Source organism: Dasypus novemcinctus, chromosome 30, assembly GCF_030445035.2.
Source record: "Dasypus novemcinctus isolate mDasNov1 chromosome 30, mDasNov1.1.hap2, whole genome shotgun sequence".
Lineage (NCBI taxonomy): Eukaryota > Metazoa > Chordata > Mammalia > Cingulata > Dasypodidae > Dasypus > Dasypus novemcinctus.
In genome coordinates, this window is record NC_080702.1 from 30,119,323 (window position 1) to 30,140,748 (window position 21,426).

Sequence of the window (21,426 nt, forward strand, 5' to 3'; positions counted from 1 at the left end):
ACTCAATTATATATTCAAATGTGCTTAAAAGGGGAAATTTTAGGTTCCTAGAATAAAAGTTAAAAAACCCATAGGACTGTACAAACAAGGAACCCTAATATAGACTGTGGACTATAATTAATAGTACAATGATAATAATATTCTTTCATCCATGTAACACACTTATGCAACTCTGCATTTTCTGCCTATTTCTGTAAAACTACAGCTTCTGTAATAAAAAATATTTTTTAAAAAAGCAAAGGTGGAAGAGTTTGGCGGTGTTTTGAAAAGTTAAACTTAGAATTTCCATACAACCTAGTGTTTCCACTGCTAAGATACATTCCCCAGAGAATCGAAAACAGGTGTCGAAACAAAAATTTGTGTGTGAATGTTCTTATCAGCGTATTCACAATGGCTTAAAGGTGGAAGTCAGCCAAGTGCTCATCAAAGGATGGATGGGTAAAAAAAATGTGGTCCATACAACGGATGGGTCTTCAGTCATAAAAGCAATGAGGCAAGCGGATTTGGCCCAATGGATAGGGGCCAACCTGATAGAGCGTCCGCCTACCACATGGGAGGTCCGCGGTTCAAACCCTGGGCCTCCTTGACCCGTGTGGAGCTGGCCCACGTGCAGTGCTGATGCGTGCAAGGAGTGCCGTGCCATGCAGGGGTGTCCCTCATGTAGGGGAGCACCATGCGCAAGGAGTGCGCCCCGCAAGGAGAGCTGCCCAGCGCGAAAGAAAGTGCAGCCTGCCCAGGATGGCGCTGCACACACGGAGAGCTGATGCAGCAAGATGACGGAACAAAAAGAGACACAGATTCCCCGTGCCACTGACAAGAATGCGAGCAGACACAGTGAATGGACACAGAGAGCAGACAATGGGGTGGGGGGGGGGGGGAGAGAAAGGAATAAAATAAATCTTTAAAAATAAATAAATAAAAGGAATGAGGTACTGATAGACGCCATGAGGTGGAGAGACCTGGAAAACGTGGTGCTGAGTGAAAGAAACCAGGCATGAAAGACCACAAATGTTATCCTCCCAGTGACATGAAATATCCAGAATAGGTAAATCCATATAGACGGAAAGTGGATTAGTGGCTGCCGGCGGCTGGGGGGAGGAGTGACTGCTAATTGGAGTGAGAGAATGTTCTGGAGCTACGCAGAGGTGGTGGTTGCACAACACCATGAATGTATTAAATGCCTCTGAATTGTGTCCTTTAAGATAATTTTCTGCTATGTGAATTTCAACTCAATCATAATAAAAATAAAAATAATCTGCAGGAGAAGGTCTTGGGGAAGGACATTTGGAGAAGACAAACCGTACTTAGAAAGTTCCTGAGAGGGTAACAGCCTGGTATGTTCCAGAAAGAAGTGTGGCCAGAGCAGAGTGAAGTAGGGGGCAGGGGAACGAGATGAGGTTGGAGAGGTAGGCAGGGTTTCCCTTTGGGGGTGATGAGAATGTTCTAGAACTCAGTCACGATGCTGGTTGCACAAACACCGTGAATGTACTCAACGCCACGGAAATATGCGCTTCAAAGTGTTTTAGAAGGTGGGAAGTGGATTTGGCTCAACAGATAGAGCGTCCGCCCACCCTATGGAGGGTCCAGGGTTCAAACCCCGGGCCTCCTGACCCATGTGGAGCTGGCCCATGTGCAGTGCTGATGCGCACAAGGGGTGCCCTGCCACGCAGGGGTGTCCCCCGCATAGGGGAGCCCCGCACACAAGGAATGTGTCCAGTGCAGAAAAAGCACAGCCCACCCAGGAGTGGTGCTGCACACACGGAGAGCTGACGTAGCAACATGACGCAACAAAAAGAGACACCGATTCCTGGCGTTGCTGACGAGAATGCAAGCGGACACAGAAGAACACACAGCGAATGGACACAGTGAGCAGACAGCAGAGGACAGGGGAGAGAAATAAAAAAAATAAATCTTTAAAAAAAAGTGTTTTAGAAGGTGACATTTCTATTACATGCGATTAACGGCCAAAAATATTTTGAACGGAAAAAAATAAAGCAGAGGCAGTCGATCGTCAAGGCGAGCGCTGCCCATCCTGGCACCCATCCCTCCAACCTCCCCTGTGACGGAAGGGCAGTCTGCTTGGGAAGCACTCACAGCAGGCATCCGTGAGCGCAGCATCCCCCCAGGCTGAGCTGTTGGTACCTTTTGCTCGGTGCGGTCCATCCCGGTGAGGAACAGCAGGTGGGCCAGGAAGAGGCAGATGGAGAACTGCAGGTGCAGTGAGGTGCTTGTGTTCTGGATGGCTTTGCACAGGATGAAGGTGAGGGCGGCCAGGAAGAGGCACAGCAGGGAGAGCCCCAGCCCCACATAGGTGATCACGGCCAGCACGGGGTCTTCGTCCTGGGACCCAGCAAAGAGGAGACCACAGTCAAGATCTTTCCTGCTTTGGGCTCTCCCCACCACCTCGGGTCTGGGGCAACACAGGAAAAAAGCCTGGTGACCGAGAGTGTGGCAAACACCTGCCATGAAGATTTGTACCCAGCTGGGACCTGAGCCTCAGCAGGCTTGCAACTCCTACTCTCCGGTTCCTTGGACTTACCCAGGTCAGCTAACAGGGAGGTGAGGATGGTCAACCACCACACCAGGGAGCCAAGAGAGTCTACAACTGCAAGCAGGAGAATTGCATCCATCAGCCATGCGGAATCTAAGCCCCCTCTTGATCTAGAGGTGGAGTGGACATCACCATCCCAGGGTCCACAGGATGGAGGAATAGAGTATGGATTAGAGTGGACTTGCTGATATTCTACTATGGAACTATTGTGATTACTAATTGAAGAAATTATATCATTGATGTGGAGAAAGTGGACACGGTAGTTGCTGAGGGCAGGGAGAGGAAAGAAGAGATGAGATGTGGGGGCATTTTGGGGACTTGGAGTTGTCCTGAGTGATGTTGCAGGGACAGATGCTGGACATTCTACATCCTGCCATAACCCATTGAATGTACTGGGGGAGAGTGAAAACTAAAATATAAACTATAATCCACATCAGCGCTCCAAAATGTATTCACCAAATGCAGTGAATGTGCCAGAATGATGAAAGAGGTTGTTGATGTGGGAGGAGTGGGGTGAAGGGGCGTGTGGGTTTTTTAATGTAATATTTTAAAAAATAAATAAAGAGATTGTATAAAAGAAAAAAAAGAGATTTGCACTCAAAGGTAGAAGAAGCCCCGAGTAGCAGAGGCCGTCATCATCTCCGTGCTCACTTGTACCTGGCCTTCACCTGCTTACTGTGAACTTCAGCGGTTCGCTTCCTGTTTTCTAGCCCCGTGAGCAAGCTTGGACGTGCCAGAGCAAGACAGAGGTTCCGGCGTGTACGCAAACAATAACTGTTGGGGAATTGGGGGATCAGCACCCCAGCGACTTCCCCCTGGGTGGGGTCACCCTGAGGAGTGCGTTCTACACTCTCCTAGAGATCCCATTGGGACCGAGCACCGGTTGCTCAGGATGGAAGCCTCCTGGATAATAAGCATTGCGATGGTTAATTTTTGGGGTCAGCTTGGCTAGATTATGGCATCCGGTTATTTCGTCAACACGCTCTGTCTTATTGCTATTGTGGGGGGATTTCATAGATTGGATTTGCATCTATAGTCAGTTTGTTGCATCTATGGCTGATTGCATCTACAAGCAACAAAGGAGATTGCCCTTAGCAATAAGGGGAATCTCTCCACTCAATTGGTTGGACGTTTTAAAAGCCATAACTGTGGAGTGGGTGTGGCTCAGTGGTTGAGCACCTGCTATGCACGCACGAAGTCCCAGGTTCAATCCCTGGTCCCTCCTAACACAAAAAACCGTAACTGAGGATTTCAGGAATCAGGAAGAAGACTTTCTGTCTCTAGTTCAGGCATGCAGCTTCCACGGGAAAATTCAGATTCACCTTCATCAGAGTTTCAAGTTTGCAGCGCGCCCTATGGAACGTGGACTTGCCAAGCCCCAAGGTTGCATGAGCTAATTCTTGCAGTACAGCTCCTGACACACACACCCACGTCGGTGCTGTTTCTCATGGGAGCTGACTGATAAACCTCCCACACGGGCTGGCTGCCCTCCTTTCCTTGTCTCACTTGGGGTCACCTCCTGGATAAAGTCCTTGGCCTCAAATCCTTGTCTCAGGACCAGCTTCGGGGGGACCTCAAACTAAGACGGGGCCTCACCTTGTTAAAGACAGAGGCTGTTCACCTGGTCAGCAGTACTCACTAGTGGGAAAGACAACCGCTACCCTTTCTATTTATACGGAGGTTTTCGCTTAATTCAATAACACTTTATACAACTTTGTGGTCCTTTGATTTTTAACCTTTAAAACATTGTGAGCTATAACACACATATGAAAAAGAACATAAACATATTCCATGATTAATAATTAATGGATACATCATGAGCGAGCTAATCAGGTCATGCATAATCCATGGATATTACCCCAGAAACCTTTCTCAACAACAAACTTCCTCCTCCCAGAGGCAACCACAATCCTGACTTTGATGATTATTGCTTCTTGTGTTTTTTTTTTTTTTTACCAACCATTATCCTGACTTTGATGATTATTGCTTCTTGTTTTTTTTTTTTAATTGTTTTACCACCTATGGTTGCACCCTGTGGAAGAGTGAATCATGTTCCCCAGAAATCACGAGTTCTTAATCTTGATCCAAGTTCCTGTAGATATGAACCCACTTGTAAAGGCTATCTTTGAATATGTTTTAGTGATTTCTGAATAGGACCTTTGAATTTAAATGGCTGATTGAATGAGGGTGAGCCTTGATCTGCATTACTGGAGGCCTTATATATTTTTTCTTTTTCTTCTTCTTTTTCCTTTTTTAGGAGGTACTGGGGATTGAACCCAGGACCTCGTACATAGGAAGCAGATGCTCAACCACTGAGCTAAACCTGCTCCCCTGGAGGCCTTATAAAGAGAACCCAAGAGTCACAGAAGCCAGAAAGGAGGACACGGCCACGTGATGGGAAGCAGGGACGCGAGTCCAGGAACCCGGGGATTGCCGGCAGCCGCCTCCAGAACCTTATAGACTCTGGGAGAAAGCAAGCCTTGCTGATGTCTGTGGACTTCTACCTCAAAACTGAGAGACAATAAATTCCCATTGTTTAAGCCAACCTACTGTGTGGCATTTGTCATAGCAGCTCTGGCAAACTAAGGCATATCCTTATAGAGTTTCTTTTTGTCTGTTTTTGAACTTTATACAAATGGAACAATCCTCCACACTTCTGGGCCTTTATGGAAGATCATATACCACGACCAAGGGAGGGAGATGCAAGTTGACAGCACAGTGATATGCCATGACGCCCCCATGAGATGGCCAAAATTAAAAGATTTGACGAGGATGTGGATGGACGGGAGCTCTCCTACACTGACGGCGAGTGTGTATATTGGTACAACAAATATGGACACGGTTTGGCAAGACTTCATCTAGTTGTGGACAGAGAGCTTGGCAATTTCTCTTGTGGGCATGTGCCCTAGAGAAACACATACAAATAAAGATCATTTTAAGGGATGACACCCATGTTGGGCAGGTGGTGTAATCTTTCTTTTAATAGCTCCCAATTGGAAACAACCCAGATATCCATTAGCTGTAGAAGAGATAAGTAAATTGCAGTAGAGACATGCATGGGAATATTATAGAGCAGTGAAAACTGAATGATAATAGTAGCACAAAAAGGGGGAGGGAAGAGTACAGCTATAGGTGAGTAATATTTCCATATCTTACCAGAATTAACAGAATAAACCTGAAGTTGATTCTGATAAGTTGCTTATGGAAAGCCACCCCATATCAACTAGACAGGTTATAATAAAAAAAGTGATGGTAACAAGTGTTGGAGAGGCTGTGAAGAAATCATAACCCTCACATACTGCTGGTAGAACGTCAAATGGTGCAGCCAATCTGGAAAACAGTCTGGCAGCGCCTCGAAAATTTTTTTTGGCCCAGAAATTCCACTCCTAGGTCTATGCCCAAGAGAAATGAAAATACATTTCCATACTAAACCTTGTATATGACTCTTTATAACAGCATTATAAATACCAGCCAAAAGTGGGAAACAAGCCAGATGTCCACCAATGGATGATGGGTAAACAAAATGTGCTCTATCCATTCAACGGCATATTATTTAGCCACGAAGTGGAAGAAGTTCTATGTGATCCATGGATGAGCCTTGAAACATTATGATAAGTGATAGAACCCAGTCCCAAAAGACCACATAGTGTATGATTCTATTTATATGAAATATCCAGAATAGGCAAATAGATAGCAAAAGAAAGTAGATGAGTGGTTGTTGAAGGCTGGAGGGAATGGGGAGATATTGGGATGATACCTAAAGGACATGGGGTTTCTTTTTGAGAGGATGAAAATGTTCTAAAATTGGCCACAGTGACGGTTGTACTTATCTGTGAATAAAGACCATTGAATTGTAAATTTTAAATGAGTGAATTGTATGGTAAGTGAATTATATCTCAACAAAGCTGTCAAAAAGGTAATCTTAAAAAAGAGAAAAATGGGAAGTGGGAGTGGCTCAACTGATAGAGTGTCTGCCTACCATATGGAGGGTCTAGGGTTTGATAGCCAGGATCTCCCGACCCGTGTGGCAAGCCAGCCCACGTAGAGTGGGCAAGGAGTGCTGGGTCACGTACAGGCATCCTCACATAGGTGTGCCCCACATGCAAGCAGTGTACCCCATAAGGAAAGCCACCCTGCATGAGAAAAGTGCAGCCCGCCCAGGAGTGGCACCGCACACTTGGAGAGCTGATGCAGCAAGATGACACAAGAAGAAAGAGATGCAGTTTCCCAGTGCCGCCTGACAATGCAAGCAGATGCAGAAAAACACACAGGGAATGGACACAGAGAGCAGACAATGGGAGGGACGGGGAGGATGTTGGGGGGGAAGAAATAAAAAAATAAATCTTGAAAAAAAAAGAGGAAAATGGCTGAGCCATGGCAAAGCCCAACTCATAGATGAATTTCATAAATGTAATGATAAGTAAAGAAGGCATTATATATTTTTACCCCATTTTGGCTTCTCTTCTGTCCTGTGATAATAGCAGAAGTCAGAGATTTCTCTTCTTCGGAGCCGGGTGGGGGTGGGTGGGATAGAAGTCTTCTAAGTTCCTCTGAGCCCATCTCTAGGATAAGTCCCAGGCTGACCCGCTCTTACCCGCTCTGTGATACCACCCAAAACCCATCCGCCGTCTTTTCCTGCTACTCCACAGTCCATTCATGACTCAGAGACAAAGGGATCTTCTAATGACGTAAATATGTGACATCCCTGATGAAAATCCCCCACTGTCTTCTCATTGCAAGTCGAAATGAAATCTAAATCCTGACCATGGTGGACAAAATTTTACACATTCTAACCCCTTTTACCTCGCCAACCTCATCTCGTTTTCCTTCCCCACATTCACTCTGCTCCGGCCACGCTTTGTTGTGGAACACGCCCACTTGTTCTTTCCTTAGGCCCTTTTTACACACACAATTTGTCTTTCTGGAGACCCTTTCCTACTGACTTTTTTTTAAATTAAGGAATTCACAGAACATAAAAATAACCATTTTAGAGTGTACAAATATTGGTATTTTGTACATTCACTGTATTTCACAGCCATTGCCGCTCTCTAGTGCCAAAACTTTTCATCATCCCACAAGGAACCCCGTACTCATTACCAGTTCCTCTCCATCTTCCCCACCCAGCCCCTGGTGACCACTGACCTCCCTTCTGTCTCTATGAATGTACCTATCCTGGACATTTCCCATGAAGGAATCATGGAATACGAATGCAACTCATATTCTTTTGAATGTAGCTTTCCTCCCCCCCCCCCCCACTTATTAGAAGGTTTCCCAGGTTCATCCATGTTGCAGAACTACAAACTCTTACTATTCCAATTTCAGGCCAAATACTTAATTCTCCTACAGGCCTTCTTTGACCTCTCTAAAGTATTTCGCTTTCCCCAGTCTCTCCAGTCATTCGCTTGTTTGCATTTTCTTTGTAACACTGATAGCTCTCTGGCAGGGGCTCAGAAGGTGTTTGCTGGAGGAATGATGCATTGACATCATACCTGGCTCGTGAAGTCTACAAGGACAGCAAAACTGGACAGGTGGGATACTTGGCATGTAGTGTGGCTTTCATTCACATGGACCAGGAGACAGCCATCCGTAGACCAGCGGCTGCCTTCTTCGGTGGTTTTCCAGTAGACACAGATGGCCCTTTTGCTCCTGGGAATTTTCTGAAAGTAAGAAAGGGTTTATGAATTTCTTCGCCAGGTGGGACAACTCTCAGAGTGCTGGTCTATGCTTGGGCGCCATATTGGATAACACATGGATGAGAGGACCCAAATAATCCCACGGTTTACTGAAGACGATGGCTTCCAGGATCCCTGTCCCTTGTACTGGAGCTCCTGTACAATTTACAACAAGGACAAGACTCTTGGAGAGCCAGCATTTTATGATATTCCATTGGTCTTAAGACCTTGTCCCTCACCGTGGGAGTCAAACAAAAAACCAATTCTGTGGCTCACACACCATTTCCCTGCAAAGACCCTATGCTCTCTGTTATGGCTTGAATTGTGTCACCCCAAAAGCTATGTTGAAGTTCCAACCCCCGGTCCTGTGAATGTGACCTTCTTTGGACTGAGGGTCTTTGAAGATGTGTCCAGTTAAGCCACCAGACTAGGGTGGCTCCTGATCCTATATGACCAGGGTACTTATTTTTTAAAAAAAGATTTATTTATTTATTTACCCCCTGCCCCCATTGTCTGTTCTCTGTGTCCATTCACTGTGCATTCTTCTGTGTCTGCTTGTCTTGCCTTTAGGTGGCACTGGGAACTGACCCTGGGACCTTCTGGAGTGGAGAAAGGTGCTCAATCGCTTGCACCCCCTCAGCTCCCTGGCCTGCTGCATCTCTTAGTCTGTGTCTCTTTTTGTTACATCATCTTACTGTGTCAGCTCTTGGCTTGGGCCAGCATGCTGCATGGCCAGCTTGCCTTTACCAGGAGGCCCCAGGAATCGAACCCTTGATCTCCCATATGGTAGACGGGAGCCCAATCGCTTGAGCCACATCTGCTTCCCAAGTGTACTTATAAGAAGAGTGAAATTTGGACACAGACACAGTGGGGAAGGCCGTGTGACAACGGAGGCAGAGATGGAAGTCATGCAACTCTAAGTCAAGGAACATCTAGGATGGCTGGAAAGCTCCAGAAGATGGAAGAGGCAAGTAAGGCTCTTCCCCTATTGGTTTCAAATGGAATGTGGCTCTCCTGTCCCTTGACTTTGGACTTCTGGCCTTCATAAGTGAGACAATAAATTTCTGTTGTTTTAACTCACCCATTTGTGGTGCTTTGGAAATGGTGACATTCCGTAAGCCAAATTTCCCTGCCCCTCCCATACCAATTCTGTGCCTGAACCTTCACAAAAGAAGACACCCTCTTTCAATGAGAGGGTTGGGATAGGAAGGACAAGTCACAAGGAGAGAGCCTTCCATCTCTTCTTTTTGTTCTCAGGCCTTCTAGAGTATCACTTTATGGGGCCAAGGAGAGTTTGGGGGCCTCATGTGCTTTGATAACCCACGGGGCCATCCCCAGACTTCTTGCCACACCCCCTTGCCATAAATATAAATTTCTATACCTAAGTTTTATATATGCACTACGTAGAGAAAATTTTCCTTTCCCCACTGTTTCTCCCTTAACTCTTATTTTCTTAACAGAATTGAAAGGGAAAGGAGCAAAATAATTCAGTTATGTCAGGGGTTCTTAACTTTTCTTGTTCCATGGACCCCTTTGCCACGTAGGTGACGAGCACGGACCCCTTCTCAGAATATAGCAGCAGACACTCAACTAGCATTGGGCCTAACAACTACTGTAATTTCAAAGTATGGATGAGAGTAAGCGATTTTTCGAGATATGCAACTGGAATGTGATATGAAATGAATGCTACTGTAATTTATGGCATACACTCATAAGTGAAGGAAATGCTAAATTTCAGTTAGAGGCGAAGAAAATAAAGAAAACAAGTTGGTTTTTTTGTGGTTCAAGCTCACAGACCCCTTGAAATCTTTCCATGGACCCCTTGGGGGTCTGTGGACTCCTGAATTGTGTTAAGAACCCCTGAATTGTGCGTACTTCTAACTGTTGATACTTCTGCCTTTGGATAGAGAATGAGAATGGCAATAGGATTAAATAAACATTCTTTTTTGATTGAGTTAGTCTTAGCCGTTAATATCAGACTTCTGAGTGAGAATGAATATTATTTCTCAGTTCAAATGTCACAGATTTATGAAGTACCTGCGGTTAAAATAATTCCATGCCCTAGAATAGTGCTGTCCCATAGAAATATCAAGTGAGCCACTTATGCGAGTTAAAGTTTTCTACTAGCCACATTACAAAAGCAGAAGAGTAAAACAGTGAAGTTGATTTTAATATATTTGGTTTAACCCACTAGTTCCAAAATATTATCCTTCTAACATGTAATTGATGTAAACATTTTTATATTTTACTTTCTCGTGTTCATACTAAGCCTTAGAATTTGCTGTGTGTTTCACTCTTACAGCATGTCTCAACTTGGACCATTCACACTTCAAATGATCAGTAGCCATATGTGATTTGGGGCTACCATATCGGAAAACACAGGTCTAGACCTGCTGGCTAGTTGTTCGTCATGAAATTCAAGCAAGCCCAAATGGAGATTTGACCCACCTTCACATTTTCGAAACTCATAGTGACATGTTTGGGGAGAGAAATGTTCCTTTGTGGTCCAATAGCAGCACTCACTACATGGGAGTTTAGGTAAACGCGATCTTTCTCCTTCATCTCTTCAAAAAAAGTCGCGTTTATGATGTCCCCGAGAGAAGAGTATGAGATAAGGGCAACTGCATTGGGACCTGAGGAAATAGAAAAATTAAGTCTTTATAGGTGCTGGCATTCAGTTGGGCTCTGAATCTCAAAAGAGTTGCGACACCTACTCTCCAGTTCATTGAACTCACCCCAGGACAACTAACAAGGAGATGATGATGGACAACGACCATCTCAAGGAACAGAGAGCCTACAACTGCAAACAAGAGAGTTCCCTCCCTCTGCCCATGGGATCGAAGCCCCCTCTCAACTAGAGATGGAGTCACCATCCCTGAATCCTCAGGATTGGGGGATGAAGGTGGACTAGAGTAGACTTACTGTTATTCTACTATAGGCTTATTATTATTCTAGGAATGGAAGAACTTTTATCATTGACGTGGAGGCCAGTGGCCACTGGAGATTCTGAGGGGAGGGAGAGGGGGAAAAGAGGTGTAATATGAGGGCATTTTTGGGACTTTGGAATTGTCTTGAATAACTTTGCAATGACACAGATACAGACCATTATATATTTTGCCATAACTTACAAAATTGTGCGGGAGCTAGTTTAAACTACAATGTAAACTATAATCCATACGTAGCGGTAATGTGCCAATAGGTTTCCGTCGATTGTAACAAACGTACCACCCTAATGAAGGATGTTGTTAATGTGGGAAGGTATGGGAGGGGGAGGGAGTGGGGCATATGGGAATCCCCCACATTTTTTAGCTATGTGTTACGTAATCTAAATATCTTTAAAAAAAGTGTTGGCATTCCCAAATGTGAAATGTGGCAGAATGTTAAAATTGATGATTCTGGGTATCCAGGGGAGAAGTGTTTGTTGGAGTTCTCTGTATGGGTTTTGTATTATTTTTGTAAATTTGAAATCATTTAAAAATAAAATATTTAAAGAAAAGGAACTCAGAGCGGAACGATTAAGCAAGGTTCAGGTGTTAAGAACAAGCAATTTCTTTGAAAAGCCTCTAAATAAGAAAACAAATACAAGGACGCAGGTGTAGCTCAGTGGTTGAGCGCCTCCTTCCCTGTATGAGGTCCGGGGTTCAAGCCCTGGTACCTACTAAAAATATATTTATTTATTTATTTATACAAAATCAAGACAAAATGTGTTACTCTATGTTCCTTCCCCGTCTCTCCCACAATTTCTCAAGGAGAACCTTCCTTCCCCACACCTGCCACAGCCCCCTCATCTCCACACCCGTCCTCAGGAACTTGCTGGGAAATTCATCTTCCTTCCACGCTCTTCCCATGCAAATCCAACTCATCTTCCAGACCGAGCTCAAATCCAGCCTTCGCTCTCCCACTTCCCATCCTGACACTTCTTTCTCTGACCTGATATTTCAAGTGCAGCCCCTGCCAAACTGATGAGAATTTAACCACCTAATTGTTTCATGTGAATTGAATCCTATTTTCCCAATAGACTATAAACTCCTGGAGGGCTTTTTGAATACAGCATCACATTTTTGAGGTTCACCCATGTTGTAGCACATATCACAGCTTCATTCCTGTTTATTGCTGGTACTAATTCCTTCCCCCCCGCCCCCAAGATGGCTCCCTCTTCCGTCTGCTTGGTATATCTGCTCCTGCATCTGCTCGTTGTCTCTACTTGTCTTCTTTTAGGAGGCACAGGAAACTGAACCTGTGACCTCCCATGTGGTAGGCAGACTCCCCACTGCTTGAGCCACATCCACTCTCTAATAATTTCCTTTCTCTCTCTCTCTATTATATATATGTGATTCAGATCTAGAAACAGATAGTACAAATGGAAATCTTATGTATCTGACATTTTAAAAAACAGAATGCCTCTATGTACCAGGGATACGGTGGAAGAACAAAATAAAGTTTCTGTTTTCATGGGTCTCACTTTCTGGGGTGGAAGGCAGGCAGAAAACCATAAACAAAGGGGGGTGGGGGTATATGGGAACCTCTTATATATTTTTAATGTAACATTAAAAAAAGAAGAAAAAAAGATATATAACAGAGATATAACAGAGAGTGATCAGTTCTACAGAGAAAACTAAGTAGCGCACGGGGACAGAGAGAGGCAGGGGGCTGCTGTTTGGGCAGTTTTCAGACAGCCTCTCTGAATGAATGGAGGCAGGGATTTTCTAAGGAGAGGAAATAATGGGAAAATCTTCCAGGGAACAGCGAGGAGGCCAGTGCTTCTGGGGCCAGTGAGTGAGAGGGATGGGGAGGAGGTGACGGCAGGGAGAGGACCCTGGGGGCAAAGTGCCTGGGGCTGTCTGGGTTGTGGGGAGGGAGGATCTGAGCTTTTACTTTTTAAGTTATTATTATTTTTTTAATTTTTAAAAAAGCTTTAGATTACGTGAAAAACATAAGGGATTCCCATATCGCCCCCTGCTCCCCCCTCCCACACTTTCCCACCTCAACCACACCCTTCATTAGTGTGTTGCTTACAGGTGATGGAGACGTAGCTGACGCACTGCCACCAGCCACGGGGTGCAGCTCGCAGCGCAGGTCACACTCTGTCCTGCCCAGGTTTGTAGGTTATGACAAAATACACAATGACCTTTTGTTTTAAGGCCAGTGGAAAACCACTGAAAGGTTTTAAACAGAGGACTCTTTTTCTTTTTTTAACGTTTATTTTACATACATCAATATGCAGCCTGAAGTCCTGGTGACGCTGAGACTAAGAGGAGGCACGCATTGATTTTTTTCCCCTTCCAGTTAGAGCAGGTAGGTTTACAGAAAAACCGTGCAGAAAGTACAGAGTTCCCGTGTAATTTCCTACTCCTCACACACACGATTGTCCCTATTACTAACACTTTGCATTAGTGTGGTGCTTTTATTACAATGGATGAAACAATGTTATTAAAATGATGCTTTTAAATTATTAACCATTAGTTTACACCAGGATTTGCCATTCACTGAATTTCATAGTTCATTCTAACGTAGTGAAATTATTTCTTACTCTGGATTAAAAAAAGTATCTTCTATTCACATATTCTTTCCTTTTCCTTCATCTCCAGAGCATGTTGATCAAAGACAACACTGGATTTGATTTCTAATTGTATTGCTTTTTTAAAAAAATTATTTATTTATTCCCCCCCTGCCTTGTTGTTTGCACTTGTTGTCTGCTCTCAGCTCTCCATGGCGGGCCAAATCGCCTTTACCAGGAGGCCCCGAGAACCGAACCCCGGGCCTCCAAAATGGTAGACGGGAGCCTAATTGCTTCAGCCACGGCCACTTCCCTGCCTTGTTTTTTAATATGTTAACTGAGGAGCGAGCAGGGCATGTTTGATATCCTGCCTTAATCCCTCAGTTATCTGACCTAATTGGGAAAAAGTCATTCCATATAAATGAGCTTTGCCGATGACTGAAGATAACCAAACTGACCAGAATGTTTGGATGTAAATCTTTATAAAATTGAGAGGATGTCTCCTCTTTCTTAATTATGGACCTATGATTGTAAATGAATTCCCTCCTTGCTTACTGGTTGATTGCATCCATCATCTATGTGGAATCTAAGCCCCCTCTCGATCTACAGGGGGAGTAGACATCACCATCCCAGGGTCCACAGGATGGAGGAATAGAGAATGGATTAGAATGCACTTACCGATACTACTATGGAACTATTGTGATTAGTAATGGAAGAAATTGTAGCATTGATGTGGAAAAAGTGGCCATGGTAGCTGCTGAGGGCGGGGAGAGGGAAGAAGAGATGAGATGTGGGGGCATTTTCAGGACTTGAAGTTGTCCTGGGTGGTGCTGCAGGGACAGATGCTGGACCTTGTGTGTCCTGCCACGGCCCACTGGGTGGACTGGGGGTGAGTGTCAACTACAATGTAGACCACTATCCATGTGGTGCAGCAGTGCTCCAAAATGTATTCACCAAATGCAATGAACATGCCACGATGATGAAAGAGGTTGTTGATGTGGGAGGAGTGGGGTGAGGGGGGTGGGGGATGTGTGGTGACCTCATATTTTTTGAATGTAACATTCAAAAAAAAATAAAGAGAGAAAAAAAATTCCTTGGAAAACAAAGATCTTTATCCCTGCATTTGTGTGGATGTCTTTCTCTTCACTGCCTGCGGGGACGTATACTTTAATAGAATAAAAATAAGTGCACATGATGTCTTTATGTCATATATTAATATATAATTTATTGTGTATTAATAGGGACGTATACATGATATCTATATATACACCAATGGGATATATATACATATATTTGATAATATATTATGAACATGTTTATGCTTCAATAAACATTTGCCTTTGTTTGTGGCTGCTGAGAAGGCTGCACTGCAAAGAGTGTGTTTAGAGAGTTGGCTTCTGGGTTCAAATCCCAGCTGGCACTTAGCAGCTCTCTCTAATTAAGCTTCTCTGGCTTTGCCCAGGGAGCCAAAAGCAGGAGATTCACTTCTATTTTTCTGATTTAATGTCACTTTCCACCCATCAGGACGAAACAGTTGGAGGTGGTTGGAAAAACAGCTGCAGGTGACAGATTGGCATGTTATTATGCCTAAAAATTGATTTTTGTTTTGAGATGAACTATTCCGACTTGAGAGTGAAATCATGAACTGAAAGGAGAAGAGTGACGGCTGAGGTTTCCGAGGTGGACCCCGTGGCACGGAGCTATTTATTCAGGGAGTGGAATTCATGCGATTAGACATCACAATTTGCCGCTGACTGTCCCACTTCATACCTGGCATCCTGGCATAATTTTTTTTCTATTATGCTATAGACTTATTTTATTTTAGTGATGGAAGAACTCTTGTCATTGATATAATGGCATTTTCCATCAGAGTTTCTGAGGGATGGGAGAGGGAAGAATAGATGTAACATGGGGCATTTTGGGGCCATTGGATTTCTCCTGCGTAACATTCCATTGATGTTTATAGACCATTGTATATTTTGTCATAACTTACAAAATTGTGCTGGACAAAGCAAAACCTACAATGACAGTTGTGGTCCCTGGTTGTTAGCAGTGCTTCAATAGGTGTTCATCAATTGTAACAAATGTCCCATACTAATTAAGGATGTTGTTATTGTGGGATTGGTTTAATTTTAATAGCACCCCACTGCGCTCTTAAAAGTGCCCAGTTTTGGCGGTAAAGTTAAAGTCACTTTAGAGCAGTGGCTTTCAGCCAGGACAATTCTGCCCCCTTTGGGGACATCGACAATTCTGGGAATATTTCTGGTTGTCTTTCCCAGGGCCGTGGGGCTACCGGCATCTTGGAGGCACAGGCCGGGGAAGTTGCTAAACATCCTACAATGCTCGGGACAGCTCCCACTTTCAAAAAAACGATCCGGTTGCAACGTCAGTTCTGCCAAGGTTGGGAAGCCTTGCTTGAGGCACTGCCAGAAGGACAAAGAAATGTTCCTTCATGAGCTTGTCCGGTATTCACCAGTGGGTTCTTTTCTCTCATGAGGAAAGTTGCGACCACAGCCTAAGGGCCAATTTGATTCCAAGAGCATCTGTCCCTGTTCTCCAGTACTGTGCGCCTGAAGGTGGCTATAGAGAGAAAGAGAGCCAGCACGGTGGGGAGACAGGGTTACGTCCCTAAATAGTGACAACACAAGACAGCACATGAACGCCAGGAAAAGGCAGGTTCAAGATGCTAGGAGGGCACAAAGGAGGGAGGGGCTCACTCTGGTGCTGTGATGGAAATGGGCAATCCTTGAGGCATCATGGAGGAGGTGACACTCGAGCTGTGTTGAGAGAAGAGAAAGAGTTCACCCAGAAGAGTGGTGGCGGGCATTCCTGGCAGGGGAAGAGCCAATGCAAAGGACTCAGGTGTGAGACAGAAAGACCCATCTGGGGAATGGCAAATGCTTTGTTATGGGCCCTGAGATGTCAGGTGCTCTTGGAGGCACATGCAATCACATTATGAGGTCTCTAACCTACTTGAACAATTCTGTTTAGATAGTATGTATATACTAGGAATAAGTTCCATGCAAGCTGGTGCTGTGTGTGTTTGTGTTTATCCAGTAGAACAGAGTCTACACGTCCTAGATGACAGGTGGTCCATAAACATTTGTTGACTCTAATGAGGAGCACACCAACAGCCCCTTTTTCTCATCTAAAGTTGCAGGATGGGTGGGGCCCCTTTTGTTTATTTTATTTTTTTGAATATTTAATATTTTATTCATTATTATTCAGAATTTAAAATGAGTTTTCAAATGTGTCAGAAAATTTGGAAATGAAACAAAATCTTCTTAAAGCCAAAACAAAACAAAACAAAACAAAAAAAATGGAACGCTTCACGAATTTGCGTGTCATCCTTGCTCAGGGGATGCTAATCTCTGTATCGTTCCAATTTTAGTATATATGCTGCCAAAGCGAGCACCCCTTTCATTTCTTATCAGGATGGCCGAACCTTTGTCAGTTACAAAAATCATGTCCCTGATTTCTATTTGTGGTTGGTTAGTGTGGCTTCCATCCACCGAGGCCTTGTGTTCTCTTTCTATAGCATAGAGTTATGGCTGGGTAATGGCTGCCCAGTCAAGGGCTACATTTCCCAGCATTCCATGCATCTAGGAGGGGTCATGTGACTCGTTTTGGCCAATAGAATGTGGAGAGTTGCTTCGAGGCCAATGATATTCGACATGCATGTATATTTTCTTATCTCTCTCCTTCTGATGACTGAGTGGAAAGGATTCCAAGTCCCCGAGGTATGGCAGAGCTACAACGTAAATGGACTTTGGGTCCCTGAACCTCCGTGTGGAGGAAAGCTACCCACCAACCAAGAATATCCCCCATTGGACTATTAGGTGGACAGAAAGTAGACTTGTATTATTGAAAGCAAACAAAACTTTAGGGCTCATTTGTTACAGCAGGAAGTGTGACTCTAGCTAATGTCATGAATTTCTAATGGCAATATCTCTTTTGTTATTTCAGTAGCTTAACCAGTTCACCCAACTAATCTTGGCTGTTGCAACTTCTACGGGCCCTTCCAAGCGTGGGAGCCACATTTTAAGAACCATTGTTGTAAGGTTGTTCTTTCCAGCATAAACCCTCAGTCTCCTCTCTTGATCTCAAACACATTCTCATCTAGCCCAGGGGTTACTAAAGGAGATCCAAGGGCCAAATTGGCCTGCAGATATATTTTGTGTTATCTGCATTTCTAGGGCTTGCAACACTCTTTTTGTAAATTGTCAATTATAGAGGAACACGGTGGCAAGGAGAAATTACGTGACTGCAGCCTCTGCCCAATTTGTCCTTAATTTAGGCAGGTTCAAGTTCCTATCTACACAGGAGAGGCAGGGGCAGTGATAGGAAGTAATTGCCTCCTGCTCATTTGGGACTTCTCATTTCGGCATGTGGCTAATGGTCTATGTTTTCTTGAGTTTATTTTATTGTCTTTACTTTTGGTGCGATAGTGCAGGCCAATTACACCCTACATGTATGTGATTGAATTCACTAGATCCCACAAGTGTTATAACCAAATGCAGTTAGAGTGCAAGTATTATCTTCAGATTTAAAAATGGAAAGTTTCCATACAAAACTCTATCAATTTTTGCTTTTTTCTTGTGAAATAAGAAAATAAGTAAAATTAATAATAACAGGCCACTTTTTTTTGACATGGGCTGTAGCAGATGCCTTGGGCAACCTGTCCTTATTTCCTCGGCATTCTTAATTTCTTTATATGCCTTTGGTCTCTACTGCAAGAAGCTATACTTCTATGCTGGGGGCTTCTCTGAGTGAATGTGTATTTGACCTGCACGTAGGGCAGACTGGAAGGCACTGGGAAGGAGCTCCTTCTCCTTGGATGGGACCCCTCAGCAGGTTGAGCACCCGTTGCCCCAACAACTGCTCACTAACTCACCTGTGCCAGCAGCCTTCCCTTCTTTGTCCCTCCTCCCTTCTCCCCTCTTGATGCTTCCTGGGCTCATCTCCTAAATAATCTCTTTATTCTTGAACTCCCTACACGTACTCCGGCGACTGCTTCTGGATGAACACAAAGTGAGAAAGAGGCAGACCCTAAGATATCTCTTCCATGCTGAAGAATAGAAAATGTCCAGTTTTCAGCTGGTGGTGGACTGTCGTCAAGGGGACTTGGTGTTCCTACTCACAGCCTCTCACCGTCTTCCTTGCAAGGTCATCTCAGGAAAACGTTCCTCGAGGGCTGAGGTGGAGCCACGAGCCCTTAAGGCCCAGGATCGGAAACGTTCACTTTTCCCACATTCTATTCAAAGCCAGTCACAGCCTAGAAAGGATTCCAAGACTGGCGAAATGGATTCCACCTCTTGACGGGAGGAGCTACAAAGCGTCTGTGAGCGTATTTAACTGGTCACGGGTTATTATTAAATCCAGCATTACTTTTAAATGATCTTATTAAATCACTAAAAGAATCACATACATGTTTGCATTTTACACGGGCAATTCACATTTCTTGTAAGTGTATTTGATTGCAAACTCTTAGCACTTGTTATAAGACTGTGTTCTTTTATGGTATTTTGTTTACATAAAAATGTTTGTATTTCTATTAGAACATTTAAAATAAAGCATTTAAAATATACAAAGGTTGTTGTTATGGGGGGAGGAGTGTGGTGAGGGGGGTGGGGGATATATGGGGACCGCATATTTTTTGAATGTAACATTAAAAAAATAAAGACAAAACAAAACAAAAACAACAAAAAATAAAATATACAAAGAAAAAAAAAAGGAAAATGTCTGGTTTTGAAAGACGACATTTTTTTTTAAAGGAAAAAATACCAAATAAATAAATAAAATCTTTAAAAAGAAAAGGAAAGAAAAAACACCTAGAATGACACAGTTCAGGGTGCCAAACGCACTGGGCAAGAGCCCGCCGGGGAAAGTTCCCCCATGAGACTCACGTAATGACACTGCTCTGTGTGGAGGATTCTAAAGGCCGCTGCCCGAGTACCTGGCAGGTTTCCCTGGACGATGTCGTCGCAATGGATGTCCAGTGAGTTCATCTGGGCGTTCAAGCTGAAAATCTTCGTTCCCTCCGAGCAATTGTTCGTAACAACTCGAGTTTCAATAGCTGACATGAAAAGCAATGGGTAAGCTTACTCACAGTGTAAGAAGCTTTAAGCATCTGCAGAACAACACACACGTCTTAGCCTCCTACGGCCCCGTGGAGGACTGTGATACGGAGGGAGAGCCTGAAGCTCAGAAGCTGGGGGAGACGCCAAGGCCTGAGACCACGTCCTGAACTACTATCCTCTGGCACAGCACCTCAAAAATACTCAGTGAACTCTACTTCCTTAACACACTGCCTTATTTTCTGGAATAATATTTCAAACTCCTTTGAGGAGTGAATAATCACTCGAAAAAGGGGCTCATCAAGTCACAGTATCACCTATGGCATTGCCCCAAACCACTGTGCTGCTCCTAACGTTTTCCTTTCTTCCAACGCATTGCACCCACCGTTTTATTTTAAAATTTTTATTAGAGAAGTTGTGAGCTTACAGAACAGTAATGCCTAATGTGTAGAATTCCCATACATCACCCCTCCACCAGCACCTTGCATTGTTGTGGGACATTCGTTATAGATTATGAAAGAACATCATCAAAGCTAACCGCTATGGTCCATAGCTTACATTTGCTATGTTTTTTTCAAAAAAGATTTATTTATTTTACTTTATTCATTTATTCTACTTTATTTATTTATTCCCACCCCGCATTGTTTGGGCTTGCCATCTCAGCTCTCTGTGGCAGCGCAGGCCAGCTTGCCTTCACCAGGAGACCCTGGGATTCGAACCCAGGACCTCCTATACAGTAGGCGGGAGCCCAATCACTTAAGCCACATCTGCTTCCCTGGTATGTTTGTTTGTTTTTTTTCTCTCCATACATCTCCCCTGTTATTAACATCATGTATTTGGAACACACACATTTTTTTTTAGGAGGTACGAGGGATTAAACGCAGGCCTCACGCAGGCTCAACCACTGAGGTACATCCATTCCCCTGGCACTCACAGCTTTTTGAATACTGCAGTTATATGGAGGCCACAGAGATTCTCTCTTTATCTGCCCACCTACATAAATAACCATGGTGAGGATGTGTTTTTCACACCCCAAAGCCTCTATATTTCAGTCCGAACTTAAAAAAAAAAAAGAAATACTACAGAACATGGTGACCTCTTGCTGGCATCCTATATTTTTTAATGTAACATTTTGTGAGATCTATGTAACTTTTAAAAATAAATAATAAATAATATATATGTATCTTGTAAAAATAAATAATATATATATTTATATGTAAAGATCAAGGATGAGAGGGCAGATTTTTTTTAAAGAGGAACTGGAAATTGAACCCTGGACCTCGTACATGGAAGCAGGCACTCAACCACTGAGCTACATTGGCTCCCCAGAGAGGGCAGACTTAGCTGTAAGTAAGTTCATAGCACCAGTGATAATGTGAAAAGTGGGAACTTATGCAGATGTCCAACAAGAAAGAATTGGTAAGATAAGTGATGGCAGATGCCTCTAATGGGGAAACCATGCTTCCAATCAAAAGGACGTCATGGAATAACTGAGCCCAAGAAAGAAGTTTATGAAAATATTTAGTTTCAGCGGTTGATGGCACACGATGGGGGGTGAATTAGTGGTTGCTGACGTTGGGTGATGGTTTCTTATTCCATCTGTCTTCTTTCGGGTGTGTTTAAGAAAAG

General features: G+C 43.9%; 1 protein-coding gene and 1 non-coding gene across 4 annotated transcripts in view; both read right to left on the reverse strand.

Moving 5' to 3' along the window:
- The window catches only part of ADGRE3 (adhesion G protein-coupled receptor E3), a 64,558-nt gene that overhangs the window by 13,343 nt on the left and 29,789 nt on the right, over window positions 1–21,426 (reverse strand). For all 3 annotated transcript variants that reach the window (XM_071212767.1, XM_071212766.1, XM_058290215.2), the window contains 4 exons: window positions 19,677–19,796; window positions 10,672–10,856; window positions 8,041–8,208; window positions 2,143–2,340 (listed from right to left, as the gene is read on the reverse strand). In XM_071212767.1, coding sequence (XP_071068868.1) covers window positions 2,143–2,340; window positions 8,041–8,208; window positions 10,672–10,856; window positions 19,677–19,796 — 671 coding nt within the window. The remainder of the gene's footprint in view (window positions 1–2,142; window positions 2,341–8,040; window positions 8,209–10,671; window positions 10,857–19,676; window positions 19,797–21,426) is intronic.
- On the reverse strand, window positions 17,034–17,135 carry LOC111762611 (U6 spliceosomal RNA). The gene has a single exon (XR_002795690.1). It is a non-coding gene; the product is annotated as a U6 spliceosomal RNA (small nuclear RNA).